The sequence below is a fragment of the Centruroides vittatus genome, unplaced genomic scaffold (genome assembly GCF_030686945.1).
Source record: "Centruroides vittatus isolate TY-2023 unplaced genomic scaffold, ASM3068694v2 contig_738, whole genome shotgun sequence".
Lineage (NCBI taxonomy): Eukaryota > Metazoa > Arthropoda > Arachnida > Scorpiones > Buthidae > Centruroides > Centruroides vittatus.
The window spans coordinates 536,456-557,089 of record NW_027122474.1 but is presented as its reverse complement, the minus strand read 5'-3'; the positions used below and the strand labels follow the sequence as shown (position 1 = coordinate 557,089).

The window sequence follows — 20,634 nt, the reverse complement described above, 5'->3', positions numbered from 1 at the left end:
TAGGGAAATCCAAATATCATCATTAATTACAGAAATATCCCAATATCATGTGCCCATATTGAGCCAAGTGCCAAGTCCAACACATGGTGCACTGCATAATTAAAAACAAACCTGTTTTTCCAAGACTTAGAAGATTCCATCCTGTACAATTAACCACAGCAAAGCAGGAATTTCAATACATGATGGAGCAAGGGATCTGCCACTCAAGTAAATCAAACTGGGCCAGCCCATTTTACCTGGTACCAAGAGCCAATAGCACAGTATTGGCAACCTCTAAAAATCCATGAAAATCACCTGTTGTAAGCGTAAGTCTTTAAACCAAAACACTGAACTTCTATTTCATTTACATACATACTGTATTTCTAACAATTTTCAACTACACTCATGTTCAAAAAAATAAGCCTAACCATTAATTTGGCCTATATCTCAGGAACTACTTATATGAACAGTGAGAAACTATAGACAGTTTGTCATGGAACATTCTTTTGTTGCAATGCACTGTTAATGTTAAATAGCAGCCCTGTTGAGGGATGGTAACTCTTGGACAGCCACTTCCTGGTTGACATCATCTTCGTTCTTTGAAAATCTGGCCCAAAGCCTGGATGTGCACACTGTAGCACATCGAGATTCTTGGACTCGTCTGTCCACAGTTACTTTGCTTATAGCTTTTCAAATAATTTCTCCTTTCATAAAATCATCTTTGTGACATTATCATTGTCATACATTAAAACCACAGCACATTTTACGATAGTTCTCAATTGTTAAACCATAACAGAAACAATGCCATACTGTATTTATGTAGCCTGCATATTTTGCATAAAGTTGGGCTTTTTACAGGAACATTCAACCACATCCTAGGTATTTTTGTCTGAAAATGTTCAAATTTTCCATTTATTTTTTGCTTTATCTATAGATTGAACAACTGTACTATTTTTAGACATGCAAAAACCAAATACTCAAGTTATATCTTAAATTTATCTTTGTATACTAGTACATTTATCAATTAACAGAACTTATTATACTGGAAAATTATGGATGCAGATATTTAGTCTTACAGATCAGAAATAATATTTTTTATTTAGTTCATCTGAACACATACACCTTAAGCTTGTATTTCGGACTTGTTTGTCCCTCCTCAGTAGGCATTCAAAAAGCACTTTCTACAATTAATAATTAAAATGTTTTTTTGTTACAATTATAAATAAAAATTAAAATAAACACATTAATTTCCCGACAATAAAATAATAAAATTCTTAGTTTCTGTATTTCCGAACTTCTTTAAAAATTCAAATATACTTGTAATCCACATTAACCATATAATTCAAACCATATACCTATTTTTTTATACATTATAATTAATCTTATTAAATTTATAATCGTAATTTCATCTAAAATTTCTACATTAACTACTTACATTTTTGATTATTCCTTTTTACTTAATCTATCTTTACAATTCATTCCAAATCTCTCCTTTTATGCTTTCCCTTCCCTCCCCTTCTATAATGCTTCTCCAGGATTGGTGGATTTCCCTTCTGATCTGCAAGACTAAATATCTGCATCCATAATTTTCCAGTATAATAAGTCCTGTTAATTGATAAATGTACTAGTATACAAAGATAAATTTAAGCTATAATAAAGGACACAAAGGCATAATAACTCAAGTTATATATTTTTTATCCTGATTCGTTTAACTTCCTGGAATTTTCTTAAGATATGCTGTTGTGTGTAGTGGAAAAAAAATTATTTGATAAGCCTATCCGTCTTTGCATATATATATATATATATATGTACAAACTCTTCCAAAGCTAATTAGTATTCTGTTGGCAGCAATACTGGTCTAAAAGATCATACTTCCATGTTATATTCTTTAACTAGGAAAGTAAAAATAAGATTCACTTTCAAATAAATTTAGGACAATTCATTTTCAAAAGTAATTTTTCGAAGTCCCCTACGTTGAATTTTTCCAATTGGTCTTAGTTTTTTTAGATAAAAAAATTTACTGTAAAAATGTTTCCTTTATTCATTTAACTATTTTTGTCTGCCATTTCTTAGAGGATTCTTCATAGAGCTTTAGAATGTTAAGAGAGCTAAACAAGCTCTTATTTACATTATTCCTCCATACCAATAGTACCAAAAAGAGCCAAGAAAGCCTCACCAGAACAGTAATGTTTTACACTATGAAGGATCTGTTCAGAAACACTGGTCCAACAAGGGACTAGAGATCTCATTCAAAAAAAAAATATTACCTACAAACCTTAAGTGAATTACCATTCGGTATTGGTCCCCAATTTTTTCAGGAGGGGCATGTGACGAACCAAATACAGTCATTTCCGCTACCGACCTACAGATCACAAGCATTTCCAAACAGACCCACAGAGCACCGATTAGAGAAAATCTGGCCCAAAAAGTCTAGCATACGCACACCGTACAAACCACCGTATATCTTGTCCGGCAAAAAAACACATTTCATACAGGGTGAACAGACTAAGCCAAAAATTTTTATTCCGAAAGTGGAAATTTACATAAAATCTATAAAAGAACATCAAAGATTTGAACTGGCATCAAATCAAAATAAGAGTTTACATCTAACACATAATATACGGTATATATTATCAGTTTTTAAAATTCTTGGCTGGCTATTTTTAAACCTTTTCCCCCAGTCGGTGTGGTTCCAGTTTTCTTGGGAAGAAGAACCGCCTGAATATTAGGCAGGACACCACCTTGGGCGATGGTCACTCCGGACAAAAGTTTATTCAATTCTTCGTCGTTTCGAACGGCCAACTGCAAATGTCGAGGAATGATTCTGGTCTTTTTGTTGTCTCTCGCGGCATTTCCGGCCAATTCCAAAACTTCGGCTGCCAAATATTCTAAAACAGCAGCCAAGTAGACGGGAGCACCGGCACCGACTCGTTCGGCGTAGTTACCTTTTCTCAAAAGACGATGGATACGTCCCACCGGGAACTGCAATCCGGCGCGACTGGATCGTGTCTTGCTCTTTCCTTTCACTTTACCTCCTTTTCCTCTACCTGACATTGTCTTCTCTTTTAAAACAGAACACGCTAACACACTCCAGCAAACAAATTCGAAAATGGCGCAAGCCTTCGTCTTCCTTTTATACTCGTATCGCAGCACGTCATCGACTTCTCGTACGGACCAATGAGCTGTTACTGGCCTCGACGTTGTCCAATGCCATTGGTCCTACGTCGCGCCAAAAATTCTTTTTGTCATCAAATTCCGTCGCTTCTTTCATTTAAAATAAAATGTCGAATAAGATTTTATTTTTTTTAAAATATTATTTATCATTTTTAAACTAAAAATCATACTCCTTTTTTTTATTACGAAAAATAATTAAATAAATGAAATAATCAAAAAATAATTCTTAACATTAATGCGAAAATACAGAATTAACATAACTGTATAAAAATTTAAAATTTTAATTAATTAATTAATTAATTTAAAGTTAAGCAACTAAAACATTTTGGAATATAAAATGAAAGTAATAAAAATAAAAGCAATATTAATTCGAATGCTTCTAACTCTGTGGGCACTACGAGAGCCTTTTTTTAGCAAGCCCATTATGTGTTCGGCCGGCCCATAATGGTACGGTCGCGCGGTAAGGGACGTGGCCCGACATCCCCGAAAAATTTCCTGAGTTTTTCCATCCCGGATCCCCCCCAAACAGTAGGCCGACAACTTAACCGCCCGTCATCTGGAGAAAATATATAGTCGGGCGGCTGAATTCGATCTCGGACCCAATCGGGCCTGACATTTGCTGAGATTGATTTATTTGGTTACGGTAACGCGACACGTGGGCCATCTGCCAATGGGGAGAGAAATTGTCACGCGGAGAAAACCCGGAAAACTGCACGTGATTGGCCCGTTAGCCAGGCGCGAATTCACGCCCAGCTACTGTTCAGGGGTTTTATCTACTTGGCCAACTGGTGATCTAAATGACATGTCAAGTAAAGTTTCTCATTTCCCGGTCTTTTGCTTTTCCCGGGATGAAAGTGAACTGCTTTCCGGGATCCCGGGATAGAATTAATTGTTTTTAAGATATACAAAATATCGTCAAATCAAATGATATAATTATTTTTCATTTTTTAAAGTAATTTAATACGTTCCGCAACCTCCAAAATCATATTAATAATGCTGTGTAAGATATATATTAAAAATTATCTTTGAATTACGTAGAAATTTTCACAAATAGAAAAAATTTATTAAAGTTTGCTGGAAACTGCATACAACAACAACAAAAATGCCTTTGAATTGAGTTAAAAATTTAAAGAATAAAATGAACTTAGATCAAATTTCTAACTTAGAAAGGTAATTTTCGTGTTTTAAATAGAACATAATACAATATTATTGTAAATTTTTATAAGATTTTAAAAAGCAAATATGGTAAATACTCCGATTACTCGATCTGGTTCTTATTTAACTAATGAAAAGTCCTGCTACCGAGAATGCCCTTTCCGATTCAATTCATGTGGGTGGAATCGTGTTTAATGCATTTAAGAGGAAACAGATGTTATGTGTTTTTCCATCCGTAGCCTGGAAGATTTCTAGTTCATTTTTGAGATTGTAGTATTTCTTTTGCTCTCTAGTATTCTTGATTTGTCTACCTGGGCTGCTTTAATACAAACATCAACCTTATAGCCCAATAATTCGGCAGTCTTTAATAATCAGGTTTATGAAGAAAAACTTCATACTTGCAGACTTCGTACTCGTTTTTATCCTTGCCCAATTTGCACAACTTGGCGTTACGCAGTTATTGAAGCTACTGGGCATGGTTAAAAATTAAGACAGCGTAAGCACAATTATTCCGGATATTACAGCTTCTGACAAATAAAGAATTTTCAGAGTCCTGCCACAAATAAGCTACGTATTGATTATTGACAATCTGTGACATGCCATAACGAGCAAAAATTTAAAAAACTAATAAGTAGGTTTAAAATTAAATACAAATGTATTCTGACAGTTTATAAGTTAATTATACAGTAGAACCTCGCTTAACGAGCATAATTCGTTCCAGAATCTTACTCGTAATGCGAAACACTCGTTACGCGAAACAATTTTTCCATAGAAATTAATGTAAAATACCATAATGCGTTTCACGCCGAAAAAACGCTGAAATGTTTTATGTATAACGTTTATTCAAAAAAAAATTGTACAATATACACTGTTAAGGAGCATGAATCATCATCATCATTTCTTCTAGCACGGAATGAACCATCCTGGAATGAGAATTAGATTTGGAGAAACAAAAAAAAAAAAAAAATCACAGCTAATAAGTTTGATAAACACTCCAAACAATATGCCAAATTCTTGGATTATGTAAAGGCTATAATCAGCACCGGATTAAGCCTCTAGCGAGCCCTAGACAAAATTTAAATTGGGGCCCCATTTAAATAAGTTGCTTCTAAACAAATCTTATATAATGTGACATTAGCGTAGCTAGCATGGGTGACACCGGGTGCGGATATCATAGTGTCACCCTAAAAAGGGTGGCACTACGATTCTCTGGACTCTTTTATAAAACACTATTCAATTGTAATATCCTCACACTCGAGCAACTTGAACGCTATATCGAATATGCGATGTCGCGACGTATAAGTTTAGATTTAGAAACCAAATCATAACCATATATCAGGAATATTCCTAGATGGTGCGAGAGATCTCGTAGCGTACATTACTTCTGATGCACAGGTTGCTGTTGACCTTTTTTTTTTTTTTTAGGAAATGGCTAGTCGAGCGGAGCTTAGCAGGAATTCTTAAATACAGCCTTTTCTGTCCTATCGAATTTCTTGAATAATTTTAACTCGTTTTGAAACAGAGAAATCTTCTGCACTAAAGCCGGGCCCCTCCAAATTACGGGCCCTAGACATTTGTCTACTTTGCCTATTCGATAATCCGGCCCTGGCTATAATTAAATATTAGAAATTAATTAATTTGACTAGAGGTAAGCAGTTATGTTTCCATCTCGTATTAAATTTAATAATTATAAATAGTTAATTTTTAATTTAGACATTTCTAAAATTTAATTTGGAATCGGTCATTAAATTTAATGAACCAAGAATTTGGCATATCGTTTGGAGTGTTTATTATATAACGGGCTATGGTTGTTGATGTTTATAAGTAATGTGTGAACACAAGTTTGGAAAAATATGTGATTACAAGCGACACTAAGACGCTAGTGGAACGAGTGCTAAACGCAGACTGATGGAGCATGCCGCATGAGCACAATTCGGGACTTCCCCTTTCCTCATCACTCGTTATGCAAAATATCGCTCGTTAAGCGAGGCAAATTTTTTCAATTTGTTTTGCTCGTTGAGGTGCTCGTTAAGCGAGGTTCCACTGTTCTTTATATTTGCAAAATTTCCTCAACCTTAATACAAAATAGGGGTGCAGTCACGTGATATAACGTCATCGCTCCGCCTAACAAAACAATTGGTTGCTGATTTCACACGTTCCTTGCTTGATCACTTTATTATGTCAACGTGGAAGAAAATAATTTTACTTGGCTTTGCAGACGATTTGAAAGGTAATGATTTGATAAAATATAAAGGGTAAACTTCTTTTATTGGATGGGATCCATACGAAATGAAACAAAGGAGTTTTCATCCAACGATTTAACCACGTGGCCAACTATAGAACATTGAGACATCGCTTGATGCTCATAATTATTTGACAAGCGGATGTATTCATCGTGATATTTTATCAAGAGCCGTGGTTCGTAATGATTTAATTTTGCTTGTTGGAAAGATACGTATCCTCCCTCATGTGAGACTTTCCATTACTAATAACATAACTGCGTTAATTAATATAAATTTAATTAACCACAATCAAATTTTCAGTAGAATGCATTTCGGGCACAAAAACTCATTAGCCTACGTACAGTACACCCATACAGTATAAATACAAATATCTATCAAGACCATCATAACATAAATAGCAATTCCAGACCGATACATTCTAGAATTGGCTGATCAGTCTGGAATGGAAACCACGGGGTAGAAAAAGGAAACAAAGCTGACCGCATTTGCTGGAGACAGCTGGTTGCCCAGCGTGCCACTTGGCACAGGAGGATCTAAGACTAATATAACATAATCAATTTATAAATCGATAAATAAATAAATTTTACAAAAGCCAGCAACGAGTTGCCTAACTTTTCCGGCAACGTTTAAAATTGCGTGTGGCATCATCTGTTATGATATTTTATTTTAAAAATCTTTTTATATTTTTAATTATTATAAAATGGCAAAAAGCTTATTTTTCAGGAAAGGGACAAGTTAAAAAAAAAAAAAAAAAAAAAATGTAAATAGTAATAACGAGTAAAATCTTCATTAAGTCCGGCCCTACTCGCTCTATCTCCCCACCTAGTCGACCTTCAACCACCGATTTTAAACTGTCGACTTTGATAACTTCAATTCCACTAATACACAAACCTCCCTGAAAAATTTCAGAAATTTTCGACAAAAAGCACAGGAGTTAGTAAGCTTTAAAGAGGGTAAACAAAATCGTGACCCCCACACTAAAATCCATACATACAGAAGAAACCCCCGATTTTTTTTGCATTTCTCGAAGTTTCAAGATTCACCTGAGTCCAAAAATGTAAAAATCTTGGGGGTCTTTTTTTGATCGATGACCATACTTTTCCTCTATTATATATAACAGAGCCAAGAAAGTAAAAATAACGGAGGTTCTAAATTACATTTTCACTAATTCTAAAATGTGCCCTCGTATCCTAAATGATATGGTTCGCCTATTATCGGAGGAAGAAAGGGACTAATGATTTGTAAATTCATTTCATGAAGTATCTCAACCATTCTCTATCGGATTCGATTATAGAAACTCTATTGACTACAGTAATTGACTACATTTTCAAACTTCCCTATTATCAAGAAAATCAGTGGCAAGCTGAACTTAAGAGGACGAGATTATTGTTCACAAAAAGAAATTGAGACTCAACAACATCCAAAAAACATTGCATAGAAGTCGAGAATGTTATCTCTATAATGCCTCCTGCAAACGGCTGGGTTGCTGAAACCGCAAAAGTATTAACATTCCACTCTGGGGAACCCGAAATTGAATCCGAGCAGAGAACACTGATGCGGTCTGCCCAGAATATATCAGGCCCTATCTTTTACCAGCCAGCCAAGCCTGGTCGAACTCATGATGGGCCTGGAAAATAAGGTTTTCTTGGTACTTACGGGACTGAAAAAGGTTTAAATAATTTTAATATATTTAAAAAATTTAAAACAAATGTTTTTATTGGTCTTATTTTTGAGATTGGGAATGGGGATGGTAAAGGTGGCACAAATTCTCACCATTCCCCACCATACGCATCACTACAATCCATTTACACACAGCCTACATTATAATCAGATTATACATTTGCTTATGTTTATATAGTTTTGGAGTAGGGAGGATGGTAATGGTGAACCCAATCCATAAAACATCATTAAAATGCATTGTCAAGGGGATTAGGCATATCTTCAAATTTTCAACTTTCTGTTTTAACTTAGAACCCTTCAGTGTTCGAACGCAAATTTCGACAAAATTTCGCCTCAGAGTTCGAACGATGCTTCGATGTGCGAACTGCGTGCCGATGAAAAAATGCGCTAAAAGCGTAAACGCGATTTGTTGTGCGCTCAGACAAACTGAGATGAACGGGACTCATTTCCTCATTCTCTGACGCCACGTAGGGCGAAGACAAATGAGGTAAACAAGTCTGTATTCAGAAAAGTCAGGACAACATGGGCAACATGCGGTCATGTATTGTCCTGTTGAAAGGTAGCGTGACGGAAGCCTGAAAGATAGGGCACAGCGATGGGCCTTAACACATCAGAAATGTAACGGCGGCTGTCCAAATTACCGGCTATGCGAACAAGAGGTGCCCGAGATTTTACCCAATGGCACTCCATATCATAACTCCAGGTGCTAAGCCTGCAAGACGATGATGAATGCAAACTGGCAATGCTCGTTCACTTCGGTGCCTTCACACACGGATATGGCCATCATGATGCTGATAAGCAGAACCAGACTTCTGAAAATACGACATACCGCCACTCCTGCGTCCATATTCGTCGTCGAACACGCCCTTGTAGGTGCACCTGTCTCTGCTGCAGCGTCAAGGGAAGCCGCAGCAATGGTCGCTGTGCTGATAATCCGTGATGCTGCAAACGTCGTTGCATTGTCCGTGAAGACACTCGTTGTTCTGAAAACGACCCAAGTTCCTGACTCGGTATGTGACGTGGCTGCCGTTATAGCAGTATCTTTTATACATGACCCTGCGGGAGTGACCAGGGACTGCCGAAATTCCGCACGGCGTTCCGTATGGCCTTCCTAGACCCATCGATTCCATATTATCGTGAAAGTCATCGAATCACGATCAATGCGAGCAACAGTAGCGTGGAATGATAAACCTCAGTCCCCGTATGTCACGCTTTTACCACGATCAAACTCTGACACGTACTGGTAGACATTCCTTCTTACACGAGGCATAACAAAACCTTTACACAAACAACCAACGTGCGAATGCAATTTCCGTAAGCGAAATCAGCTTTACGATCTTCCTTTCTATACGGATTGTAGTTGGCCTTACTCCTACCTGCTTTACAAGCATACGTTGAAATGCTAATCATTTGCATATCCCAGAATGTTGTACCTTTCATGCAAATTTCGTGTTTGTTGTACAGTGTAGCACCTTTAATGGCCAGCAGTGTAGTAAAACCTGTCCAAACAGAACCTGAATAAAACGGAAGAAAAAATATTCGGTACCGCGCGACACAGGTTTACTACAGTTAAAATATTCATCATTTTAATCGCACATGTTAATATTTCTGTGTGCAAGACCATCCAAAGGGGTAGCGAAGACCTGGAGAAAAATACACATTGGACGGCATAAGGCAAATTAAATTATTTATATTAAAGCATAGGAAGTAAACTAAAAAAATAATGTATAGAGGATCGTACTTGCTCGAGGGCCGGGGCAATTTACTCTTTTTGATCCCATCTGGGCATCCCTGGCTATATGATCTCTAATATAGGCTATCTAGTGAATCTGCAAACTTCTATTACATTAATCCTAAATCGATAAAGAATTTTAGAATATTTTGATATTATATATGTGTAGACTATGTATATACTCAGACATAATTAATTGACCATTAGCAAGAATATTTACTCGACAATCTGTTACTCAAGTTTACCTTGCTTCTTTATAGTTGCAAAATAAAAAAAAAAAAAAAAGGTATACTTAAAATTTTAAATGAATAGATTAATTTGGGTTAAAATTTAAATTAATTATAAATTTTATGTGTTACACTTTTTGCAAGTTAGTACTTCTTATGTATCACCAATTACAGAGATAAATGTGTTAAAAACACAAGCAGACAAATTGTTTAAGTTTAGAGAAAATGTTTACAATTAGATAATTTAGTATAATTATATTTTAAAAAAGACTGACGTTTAATATTTAAAACAGGGGAGTGTTTATATGTATATGTGTGTGTATGTGTATATATATATATATTATCCAGTCTTAACCACCTGTTGGTTTCAGTTTCGCTTCACCGTTTCTATAATGCTCTATATATGAACGAAGTCGCTCAGATACTTCACCAATAAGTCGGGAATTATTTTAAAAATTAATCAAGCGCCGTCTTTAACCCAAAACATTTCGAAGATATAAAAGAGAAGAAGATGCACGACGAAATAAATCGTAAGAACGAATTTAAATCGTCGACAAATATTTAAAAAAAAGCCGAAAAACTATATCCTAAAAAAAAGGAAAAAAAGTAAAGGAATAAGCAGTTAAAGATCCGGATTTTTTGAACAGTTACCAATCAGCAAACTGGTGATGACCATTTTCTCAATACATTTTCTGTAAACGTTTAAGGTATATTTAATCCGTTTTAAAATCTGTTTATCGAATGTATCGCTTATCAGATTTATTACGGCTTAATAATAAATGGTAAAATTGATCGATTTGTTCAACTATTTCGCTTTACTTTTCTCAAACAGCCACTCCTGCCTTATGACGTCGGTCGCGTCACGTGACCGCCATGCCATCATCCCATTGGCGACGTAACATCGGTGAATTATAAACTTGGTGGAATAAGTCGGCCATTTCTATATTCTCTAACTTTAACATTAATTGTAAAAAACCAGAAGATATTATCGGAAGTTGATACGAGATTCGTGAGAACATCCGCTGAGACTGTTATGTATACGACAGCTAGTAAGTAGTCTTCGAAATATCTTACCAGAAAAGCGGTTGTTACCACGGTTTCTGTACCAAGTCGAACCAACATGGCGACGTCTGGGGAGACGAGGAACGAAAGCTTCTGTTGCGGTACATGTTACACGTATTACAACCGAATCGAAGATGCTGTTAACTGCAGGTGTGGTAAGTTTCCGGGATATTATCAGCAGACACTCGTAGAGTAGGTGGACAGTTTATTCAAAAAAAAATTATCCGTCGTCGTCTCTTTTAATGCATTCGTTTGAATGTATTTTGTATATATATATATTTTTTTTCTTCTATATTTTCTTCTCTTTAATCGCTTTTGATGAAGATAATTATGAGACAATGGGAAAATGTTTATCTTGAGGAAAAAAACATCTCTTGTTATTATTATTAAAATATGTTGGTAATTGCTTGATTATGTATGAGGGAAGAATTTTATTTTAGTTTTTGTTTTTTAAGGCTAATTTAATAATTATGGCCTGATGTAACTTTTGCTTGTTGGTATATGATATATTCTTTACGTGTGCAGGAGGTAAAAAAGAAACGTATAATTCTCTGGTGCGTTATCCTGTGGGCAATTGCCTGGGGTCTCCACTAATAGGGGGCCCTAGACCAATTTTTTTTTTAATAAAGTATTTTCCCAAAAAAATTTTTCCGAAGAAAATTGGCATCGTTCGGCAGACTCGACGATCGTAACCGAGTGGATCGGGAACCGTTATGTAGTAACCTGGATCTGCCGAACGACGAGTGACGTTGCGTTGGAACAAAAAGCCTCGTTGGTCGGTTTTGGGTAGCGATAGGTAGCGTAAATGAAAGACGCTACCAAATGTGATGTCAAAACACCGAACGTGTTCCGAAAGAGTGCTACCGTAGAGGACATTCGACAGAAAAATATTCGAAGGCTCTGGAACTAATCAAGTCTGCCGAATGTGGCCGTTATCTGAAGTCAATACTGTATGCCGGACCCCTAATTTGAATTTGCCTGGGTGCCGGTGAAGCTGTGACGTCCCATTGATAATTTTGTTGCCTGAATAAGTGAGCTTAATTTATAAGTTTTTGTTAAAAAATGTAAACATTAAAAAAATTCAGACAGGAATTTATTTTTTTTTTTTTTTGCTTATGTTATTCAAATTGATTGATATTTATTTGAAATAAATATTGTCTTTAATTTCTACTAATTTATACAAATGTCTGATCTAATTAAATTTGAAGAGAAATAAATAATATAAAATATAAAATGTAAATGTTTCTATTGGATTATTTACACTATGAATTTATTTTATTTGTAATTTCGTTATCATTGTAATTGTTTTTACCATTTTCATTAATGGAAAAGTTTTTTTTTTGTAAGCTTTTAGTATCTTATCTACTTAAGTAAAATGTGTCTTAATTTATTTTAATATTGAAGTAATTATTAATTATTGATAAATATGCTATTTAATTAAAATCATACCAATTAGGAACAGTTATGTATAGTTAAGTTAACTGGTCTCTTTCTCCTCTATTTTTTGTTTAAGATGATTTATTTTACTTAATTTAGCAATTCCAAACTAGAATATCCCATCATTGTTTGTTTTATTATATATAATAATAATTTTGTTAATATAAAAAATAAGTCTATGAATATGGAATATTGTCTCTCACTGAAGATAAGTTGTTTGACTATTTGGTATTCTAAACGATCAAAATTTTAAGGTGAAAATTTTTTGACTATAAATTTTGTTTTTATACATAGAAAAACATATAAAATGTGTTTGTTTTTAACAACATATTAGAAAATAAAACGTATTTTCTAATAGTCAAACATCTGTATGTCATGATGTCATATTCTAGCACAGATGATTATTTTGTTCATGTATTGTTTAATAATACTCTAAATATTTTAACACTACTATAATTTCAATTTAAAATAATATTAGGGTCTATTCTTTGATAATATATGCAATACAAATAATAATGATAAGAAATTTTTATTTTTGCTTTTTTATTATTATTTAATATTCATTATTTACATTTCAAAAGTCTAACATTAAATAAGTATGATTTTGTTATCCAAAGTTTTTTAAATTTTATAAAAATATTATATGTAGAGACAAGCAAATTGCTGAATTTTTATTTTGGACTATAAGTTTAACAAATAGTTCAGGGTACCGAAGGATTCAGAATAAGTTGCTGTGTTGACTTATAGTTCTTTTATAGAATTTATGTAAGTCTTATTATGACAATTCAGAATGAACAGAAACAGAACGAATGAAGATCCTAATCACAATTTTTTGTAGATATGTTATCTAATTCAGAACTATACTTTTTCTGGGTATATTAAAATTTTAGAATTGTAATACTGTACATTCATACAAACCCACTGGTAATTTTTTTCCCCCTCCATTTTTAATTAGCAAATAAAAATTGAGTTTAAATTTTGTAATTGTTAATAGATGTCATATTACCAATATTAATAACATTATTCTGAATCATTAATTTCAACTTAGTTGATTTATAGATATATAAATAATCAATAACCTAAAATATATTTAAATGTAATCTAAATGTTGCTGGAGTTCTTTTACTATTGTGATATTTAAATTTAACACTATAATTTGGATATTTAGAGATAGGTGTTAATGTCATTGAAAAAACAAATGTAGAATTAAAAATAGCACACGTATAAACTGGAACTGTGATATTCAAAGAAATAACATTTAAATACAATTTCCAGCAAACAACAAGTAAAAAAATGTAATGGTCAAACGCTTTCGGCCAGTTTATCGGCTCTCGTCGGGAAGAATACAAAAAACAGTTATATTAATTGAACGTTGCCACATTCCAATTTTTTTCTTTTTAAATGTTCAAAGCGATGTTCAACCGAGACAGTTATGTACAGTTTACATCATAAATAAATAAGCAATATTTTTTTACAAGGTATAATGTAAAAACGAAATTATTAATAAAATTAAAATAATTAAATTGTGGCTGAAAACATATGACCAGTAAATTTTTTTACATGTTATTTACTGGAAATTGCATCTAGGTGTTATTTCTTTGAAATGTAGAATTATGGGCTGAAAAAGCTTTTACCAAATATTATAGCTGGAAACAATTCAAAATTTAATAAAACCACCAATTTGAAATTAATTACTAGTTCTATTTTATATGGAAACATGTATTCAAAATGCAGTACTAAATATCTAATGTGTAATGCATTCAAATTGGTATTCTAGATATTTTAAAATTAACAAGTGACTGCTTTTAAATTTTTTATCACATTTAAATATATATTTATTTTAATTTTTATCTTCAACATAGTTTATAAGTAAAGATTGATAGTTATCCTTTTTTTTAATAAATTCATTTATAGTAGTTTCATGCTTATTGACAAAAAATGTTAAATGCCAAGAAGTAGCCTAAATGTTGGAATTGGATGAAACTTTAGCCTGTTAGTACAAATTTAATGTTGATGGTAATAAGTGATTATAATATCAAAACAAAAGGTTCTCTATCTTGGTTTTACCTCAAAGCCAACAATGTTAAGTAAAAATAAAATAAAATATAAAACATGGTCGACGGTATTACATTTAATTGCATTATATTTAATTGTATAAATAAATATAAAATTGCAACATTTAACAAAGATAATATACTTTGCTTCCGCTATTTATCTGTCGTTTGCTCCAGTTGACAGTCCACAATTTCTCAAGTATGGCGGCAGCCTTTCTTTAGAGGCTACTGCCTACACACTAAAATGCAAATACGGTAAAAAACGTCCTCTGTGCTGTTGCCATCTTCACATAAAATACATTTTTAAGTAAAAATAAAACATAAAACATGGCTGACGGTATTATATTTAATTGCATTAACGGAAGCAAAGTATATTATCTTTGTTAAACGTTCAATTTTATATTTATTTATACAATTACGTATAATGAATTAAAGCCAACAATGTTGTTCTAATTCAGGATGTATAGCAGTTATCATACATGATGCTTTTGCAGTTGTTTCTGCTTATCTCACGATTGGACAATATTTTTAGTGATTTGTCTGGGGTATCTAAAACTTGTCTGCTTTATATGCATGCCCTCTATATTTTTGTTTTGCCCAATGTCTCAGCCACATCAGAACAACTTAGATGGCAGGCAATTGGGTAATACAGTCAACTGCCTTCCTTCAGTCCAGTGATTCTGCCTTTCTTAAGTATCTTTACACACACTTTACAGAAAGGCATTTGAGTGAATGTCTTTGACTGCATTGTACAGTTGTGTCTGGCATTTAAAGATCTCCAAATTACAGGTATACTGAAAATGCTGAATATAACGAGTCTCTGCCAGCTGTTATATAGGCTACTGGAGTAGTGGTTTTACCTGGAAAATAATTGAACTGCATTGGTAATTAACATACCTATCTGAGGCATATCTGTATGATGAGTTTTGTAGTAATTGGACAATTCTATTTCAGTGCATAACTTATTTGTCAAGGAGTATATATGTATATTGCTGTTAATACTCTTAAAATCTTCTCAGTTGCTCTCTTTTTCAAATATTACAGTAGTACTCCAATTATCCTAGTAATGTGGACTGAGCTACCTCAGATAGCCAAAAACTTGAATAAAACAGATGGCACACAGTCATTTTGGATTAAAAATTACAAATATAAAAGATTTACATGCTATCACTTTTAAGCTTTTTTTTAATACCTTAATGAATTTAATCATATATAAGAAAAACTTTTTATTTTTCACTTCTTACATTATACAGTTAATGTATGCAATAATTTTAGTAATAAAAATGTATATTATTGTAGTTATATTTTAATGGATTATCTGACATTGGAATCAAATGATGAAAGGTAACAGAAATAAATCACTTTGTATTATGTGTTATTGTTTTAAACTATGTATTTCAATATGACAAGTAGTGTATTTACTTACAAGTTTACCTTGGATAATGTGGAACCTTAATTAATCAAAGCTTCTATTCTATATTTAGGATAAATTTTTATTGTTGCAGGGTAAGAATATTTAACTTCCAGATATTTATTCTAGAGTTGCTATATTTTGTAATTAACAACTTAGTCTGATGATATGATGACTAGGTATGATAAACATAAGATACTACATAAAATCCTGTTTCTTCTTGACTTTGTTCATAAACTTAAATTTCAAATTTTTAAATTTACAAACTTAATAATGAACTGACTTTACAAATTATTTAACTGAAATTTACATATATAGATACCTAAAGTTTTATTCAAGCTGAAAACATACCTTTGTTCCAAAATATATTAATTATTAACATTGTAGAGCAGTCAGATAATTTTTTATTTTCGTACAAAACTCGGGAATTAAAGTTAAATTCAAATTTGATTTACAAAGGTTATACAAACATAAGTTCGAGTCCTTATTTCTTTATTTTCTTCCCTTTATTCCGATCAGGAACCACCATGCAACTTGCAACTTGAAGTCAAAAAAACTTCTAAAATTAACGAACAAAACACTATTAGACGACATACAACACAATTAAAAATGATCTTCGGCGCCGACCTGTCTTTATAGGCTACGGCGTCTACAAAGCATTAAAAACTGTTAGTCTTCCACAATAGCAACTAAAAGCAATTATATAACACGGATACTATTGTGGAAGACTAACAGTTTTAATGCTTTGTAGACGCCGTAGCCTATAAAGACAGGTCGGCGCCGAAGATCATTTTTAATTGTGTTGTATGTCGTCTAATAGTGTTTTGTTCGTTAATTTTAGAAGTTTTTTTGACTTCAAGTTGCAAGTTGCATGGTGGTTCCTGATCGGAATAAAGGGAAGAAAATAAAGAAATAAGGACTCGAACTTATGTTTGTATAACCTTTGTAATTCAAATTTGAAGATAATTTTTTAATTATACAGATATATTTAGTACAGTGGTGTAGCGTAGTGGGGGCAGCAGGGGCGCCCGCCCCGGGCGGCACTTTTAGGGGGTGGCATTTTTTCACAATAAATAATAATAATATCTTGTAAAAATTTGAACCATTTCATTTCATATTTTTGTCGCACCTACGATTCGGACCGATTGAAATGAGCACGGAATTTTTCATTACTTATTCTGTGACGAAAATGGGGAATCCCTTTCTTTAAATGAATGTATAATAATGACATCTTGCTCATTGTAGCGACTGACAACACAGTCTGTACTGACTTGTAGGGATTCCCCGTATTTTATTTAAGGGACCAAAATTTTAAGGGGGCAGCGAAATTTTCCTCCGCCTCGGGCGGCTGACACCCACGCTACGCCACTGATTTAGTAGTACTTATTACAAAAAAATCAAAATAATGTCCACTAAAAAGTTCAAGTTTAAACAGTTTGAAATTTAAAAATCTAAGTTCCTTATAAACTTTTAAAACATACGGAAATAACTTTTAAATGTTTTTTAAAAGTAAGAAAATTTCACTTTGATTTGGAATTCTTAGCAGAAAAACTGTTGGAAACATTCATCTAATAAAAATAATTAGCAAATTCTAGGTACTATTGTTTAATTTAATCTAAAGGAAAAAATTATTATTAGTTAATTAATATGAGAGGAAATCAAAATTAAGTTCATTTTATTGTTCTAGACATAATATATATATATATATATATATATATACACACAGACATAAATATGATTTGTTGTTCATTTAGTCAGACTGAAGTTTTCATGTTAATGGATAAGAAATCAATATCCGAACTCTAATGTATGAATCAAATTGCATATTTATATCTGTTTATATTATTTGTAGAACTGTTTCTTGAATAAAAAAAATACAACAGAATTACAGAACTGCATTTGTAAATAAAATAAAATATGTATTTAATTTTTTATAGCCAATGAAATAAGTTAATTTGTTGTTGTTGTTTAATATATTTTAATGCTAAGTTTAAAAAAAAAATTATCATTTCTTACATCATTTAAAATCTATAAGGAAGTGTATAAACAATCTCCAGTAATAAAAGTTCAAAAGAGTTTATGATGTATGGAAACATTGTGAAGAGATATGCTATAAACCAAATAGTCCTATGACAAGGAAATTGGTTGTTTATAGCAAAGTATATTATCATCTTAGTATGTTTGTAAATATACTGAACATTTTGATGACTATTTCATCAGTGGTAGGCCTATCAATATAATATAGGAATTAGCTGCAAAGCAAGACACATGAAAATTAAACTATCACATATATGTACAGCTGAATTTTTGTGTAGCAAATTGTCTCTGGGAAATTCAGAGAATTTAATATAGAAAAGTTAAGTGGAAAAAAACACAGTACTATATTGTAATAATGCTTTATAAAAATATCCTTGAACTTCTTTTAATAACAAAATAAAATATGTATGCATTTAACACGAAAAAAGAAATAGAAGGTATAATATTTTTTTATTGAAATTGAAGAAAATATTATGATTGAAATGATAATGTTACATATTTAAGTTAAAAATTAGTAAATTTTACCTGTACTACTATTTTATTTAAAAAATTAAAAATTTTATCTGGAATATTTCTTGCTGAAGAAAGCTGTTTCATGATTTTGAATGTATCAAAAATGTTATATGAAACTATCCTAGAATATAGATGTGTTACAGGATATTATTCTAGGATAGAATAGATCTCATTATGGGTACAATAAAATATCTGTTTTGTCCTCAAAACAAGCCACCTGGGGGTACTATTGCAGGAATGAGTCAATTTAGCAAATTGTTTTTACAATTGATCAATATGTAAAATAATATAAATATATTATTTTTATGTTGTTATTAGTATTGCAAATTTTTTATGGAAATATATTTCCATAAAAAATTTGTAATACAGAGTTTGTTTTATGGAAGTTTGACTTATATGGTTTTGTGCCTCAAATATCTGCCTTGATGTTTGCTGTGATGATGTTTACAGATGTTTATTTACAATGTTTCACACTACAAACAGTTTTAAGTTTAGTTTGGTTCAGATCATTCAGTTCTAATTCAGAAGACTGACTTCAGTAGCAACTTTGACTGACTGCAAACAAATGGACTATTTTCAAACATTTTGCATAATGCCTTCGCTCAAAACATTAAGTTAGTAGGAAACTTAGAGTTGTTTTTTTTTTTGCCTATAAGAGAATTTATATCATTAATTTTCATTTATAAGTCATTCATATTGAAGTTTTATGGCATCTTTTGGAGTCATCTTTATTTTCTGTTATATAATAATGTCAATTATAAGTAATTATTTTGAAAAAATAAATAAATAGGATTTCTCCAGTTTATTCTCATAAAAGTGTAACAAAATTTAATAATAATAATAATGATGATGATGATGATAAAATTTTTGAAATAAAAATATGCATTTTGATTGAATGTATTTTGTACATTATAAATATTTTGTCTGTTTATATTTTTTACTAAAACTTGTGATAAAATGCTATATTTAGAAAGGAATAATGTATAAATAATTTAGAAATTAATGGCATTTGCACCAAATATTGTAGTTACTATCCTATTTTTGCATTTAATAATTCATATCTTAATAGTAATCCATGCCCAAATAATAACCCAGGGATGGAGGGGGTTCAAAAATTAGTAATCCATGCACTTACAGTAATTCAGGTGACTTTTACAAAATGATTGTACATTACTACCATCTGCCAATGCATTGAATTTTTAATGAAGTTGGTAATGGTTTCTATACTTCTCTATTGGGTGATTTTTGGCATGACTTTCCTGCTAAAAGTTGCAAGAGTATTGTAAAAGCATTGACAAGTCTGGTGGTGGTAGTGCTAATGAAAATGGCATCAGCTAAGAAATGATCCTTACCCATTGAATTTAAAAAAAAGTAAGTTGATGAATTTGATAAAATGTTTATTTTGACAGTTTCTAAGAAATTTAATAATGATAATCAAAATATTAAACAATGGAAGAATAATTTAAAAGAAATAGATCACACAATTGTCAATAAAGATAATAAGAAATGTGCATGAATTCAAGGTAGTAGATGAAAATAATTTTCTGAACAACTAGAACAGGGGTTGCAAACTGGAGGCCCATGGACCAGATACGGCCCATTAAGGCTTCGTATCTGGCTCGTGGCCTTGATGATTTTTTTACTTAAAATCAATATTTCTAACGTGGGTATTAAAACAGAAAAATTCAAACATCTAACTGTTTATGTAAATCGTAGAGGCCTGGCAACAAAAAGACCTTTATTAGAGCCTTTTTTAAATTTCGGTATGTTTTGGTTTACCGAATAATATTGAATACAGCCTGCATCTGATATACATCTATTTGACTGGCCCTTTGCTGGGTTTGAGTTCGAGACCCCTAAACTAGAGGATGAACTGTATTTGTGGTACAAAGAAGAATATGAGAAGAAAGAAAGAAAAAAAGTTTTATAC

General features: G+C 32.3%; 1 protein-coding gene and 1 pseudogene across 1 annotated transcript; one reads left to right on the top strand and one right to left on the bottom strand.

The window, feature by feature from the left end:
- Positions 1–2,476: 2,476 nt before the first annotated feature.
- On the bottom strand, positions 2,477–3,197 carry LOC136980976 (histone H2A-like). Its single transcript, XM_067277175.1, has one exon. The coding sequence runs from the start codon at positions 3,031–3,033 to the stop codon at positions 2,620–2,622; it is 414 nt and encodes a 137-aa protein (XP_067133276.1). The 5' UTR covers positions 3,034–3,197; the 3' UTR covers positions 2,477–2,619.
- Positions 3,198–11,033: 7,836 nt separating this feature from the next.
- LOC136980970 (uncharacterized) overlaps positions 11,034–20,634 on the top strand; it is a 29,493-nt pseudogene continuing 19,892 nt past the window's right edge.

Bases quoted from the DNA above. Each gene is read 5' to 3' on its own strand.
- LOC136980976 (XM_067277175.1), bottom strand. From the start codon at position 3,033: ATGTCAGGTAGAGGAAAAGGAGGTAAAGTGAAAGGAAAGAGCAAGACA.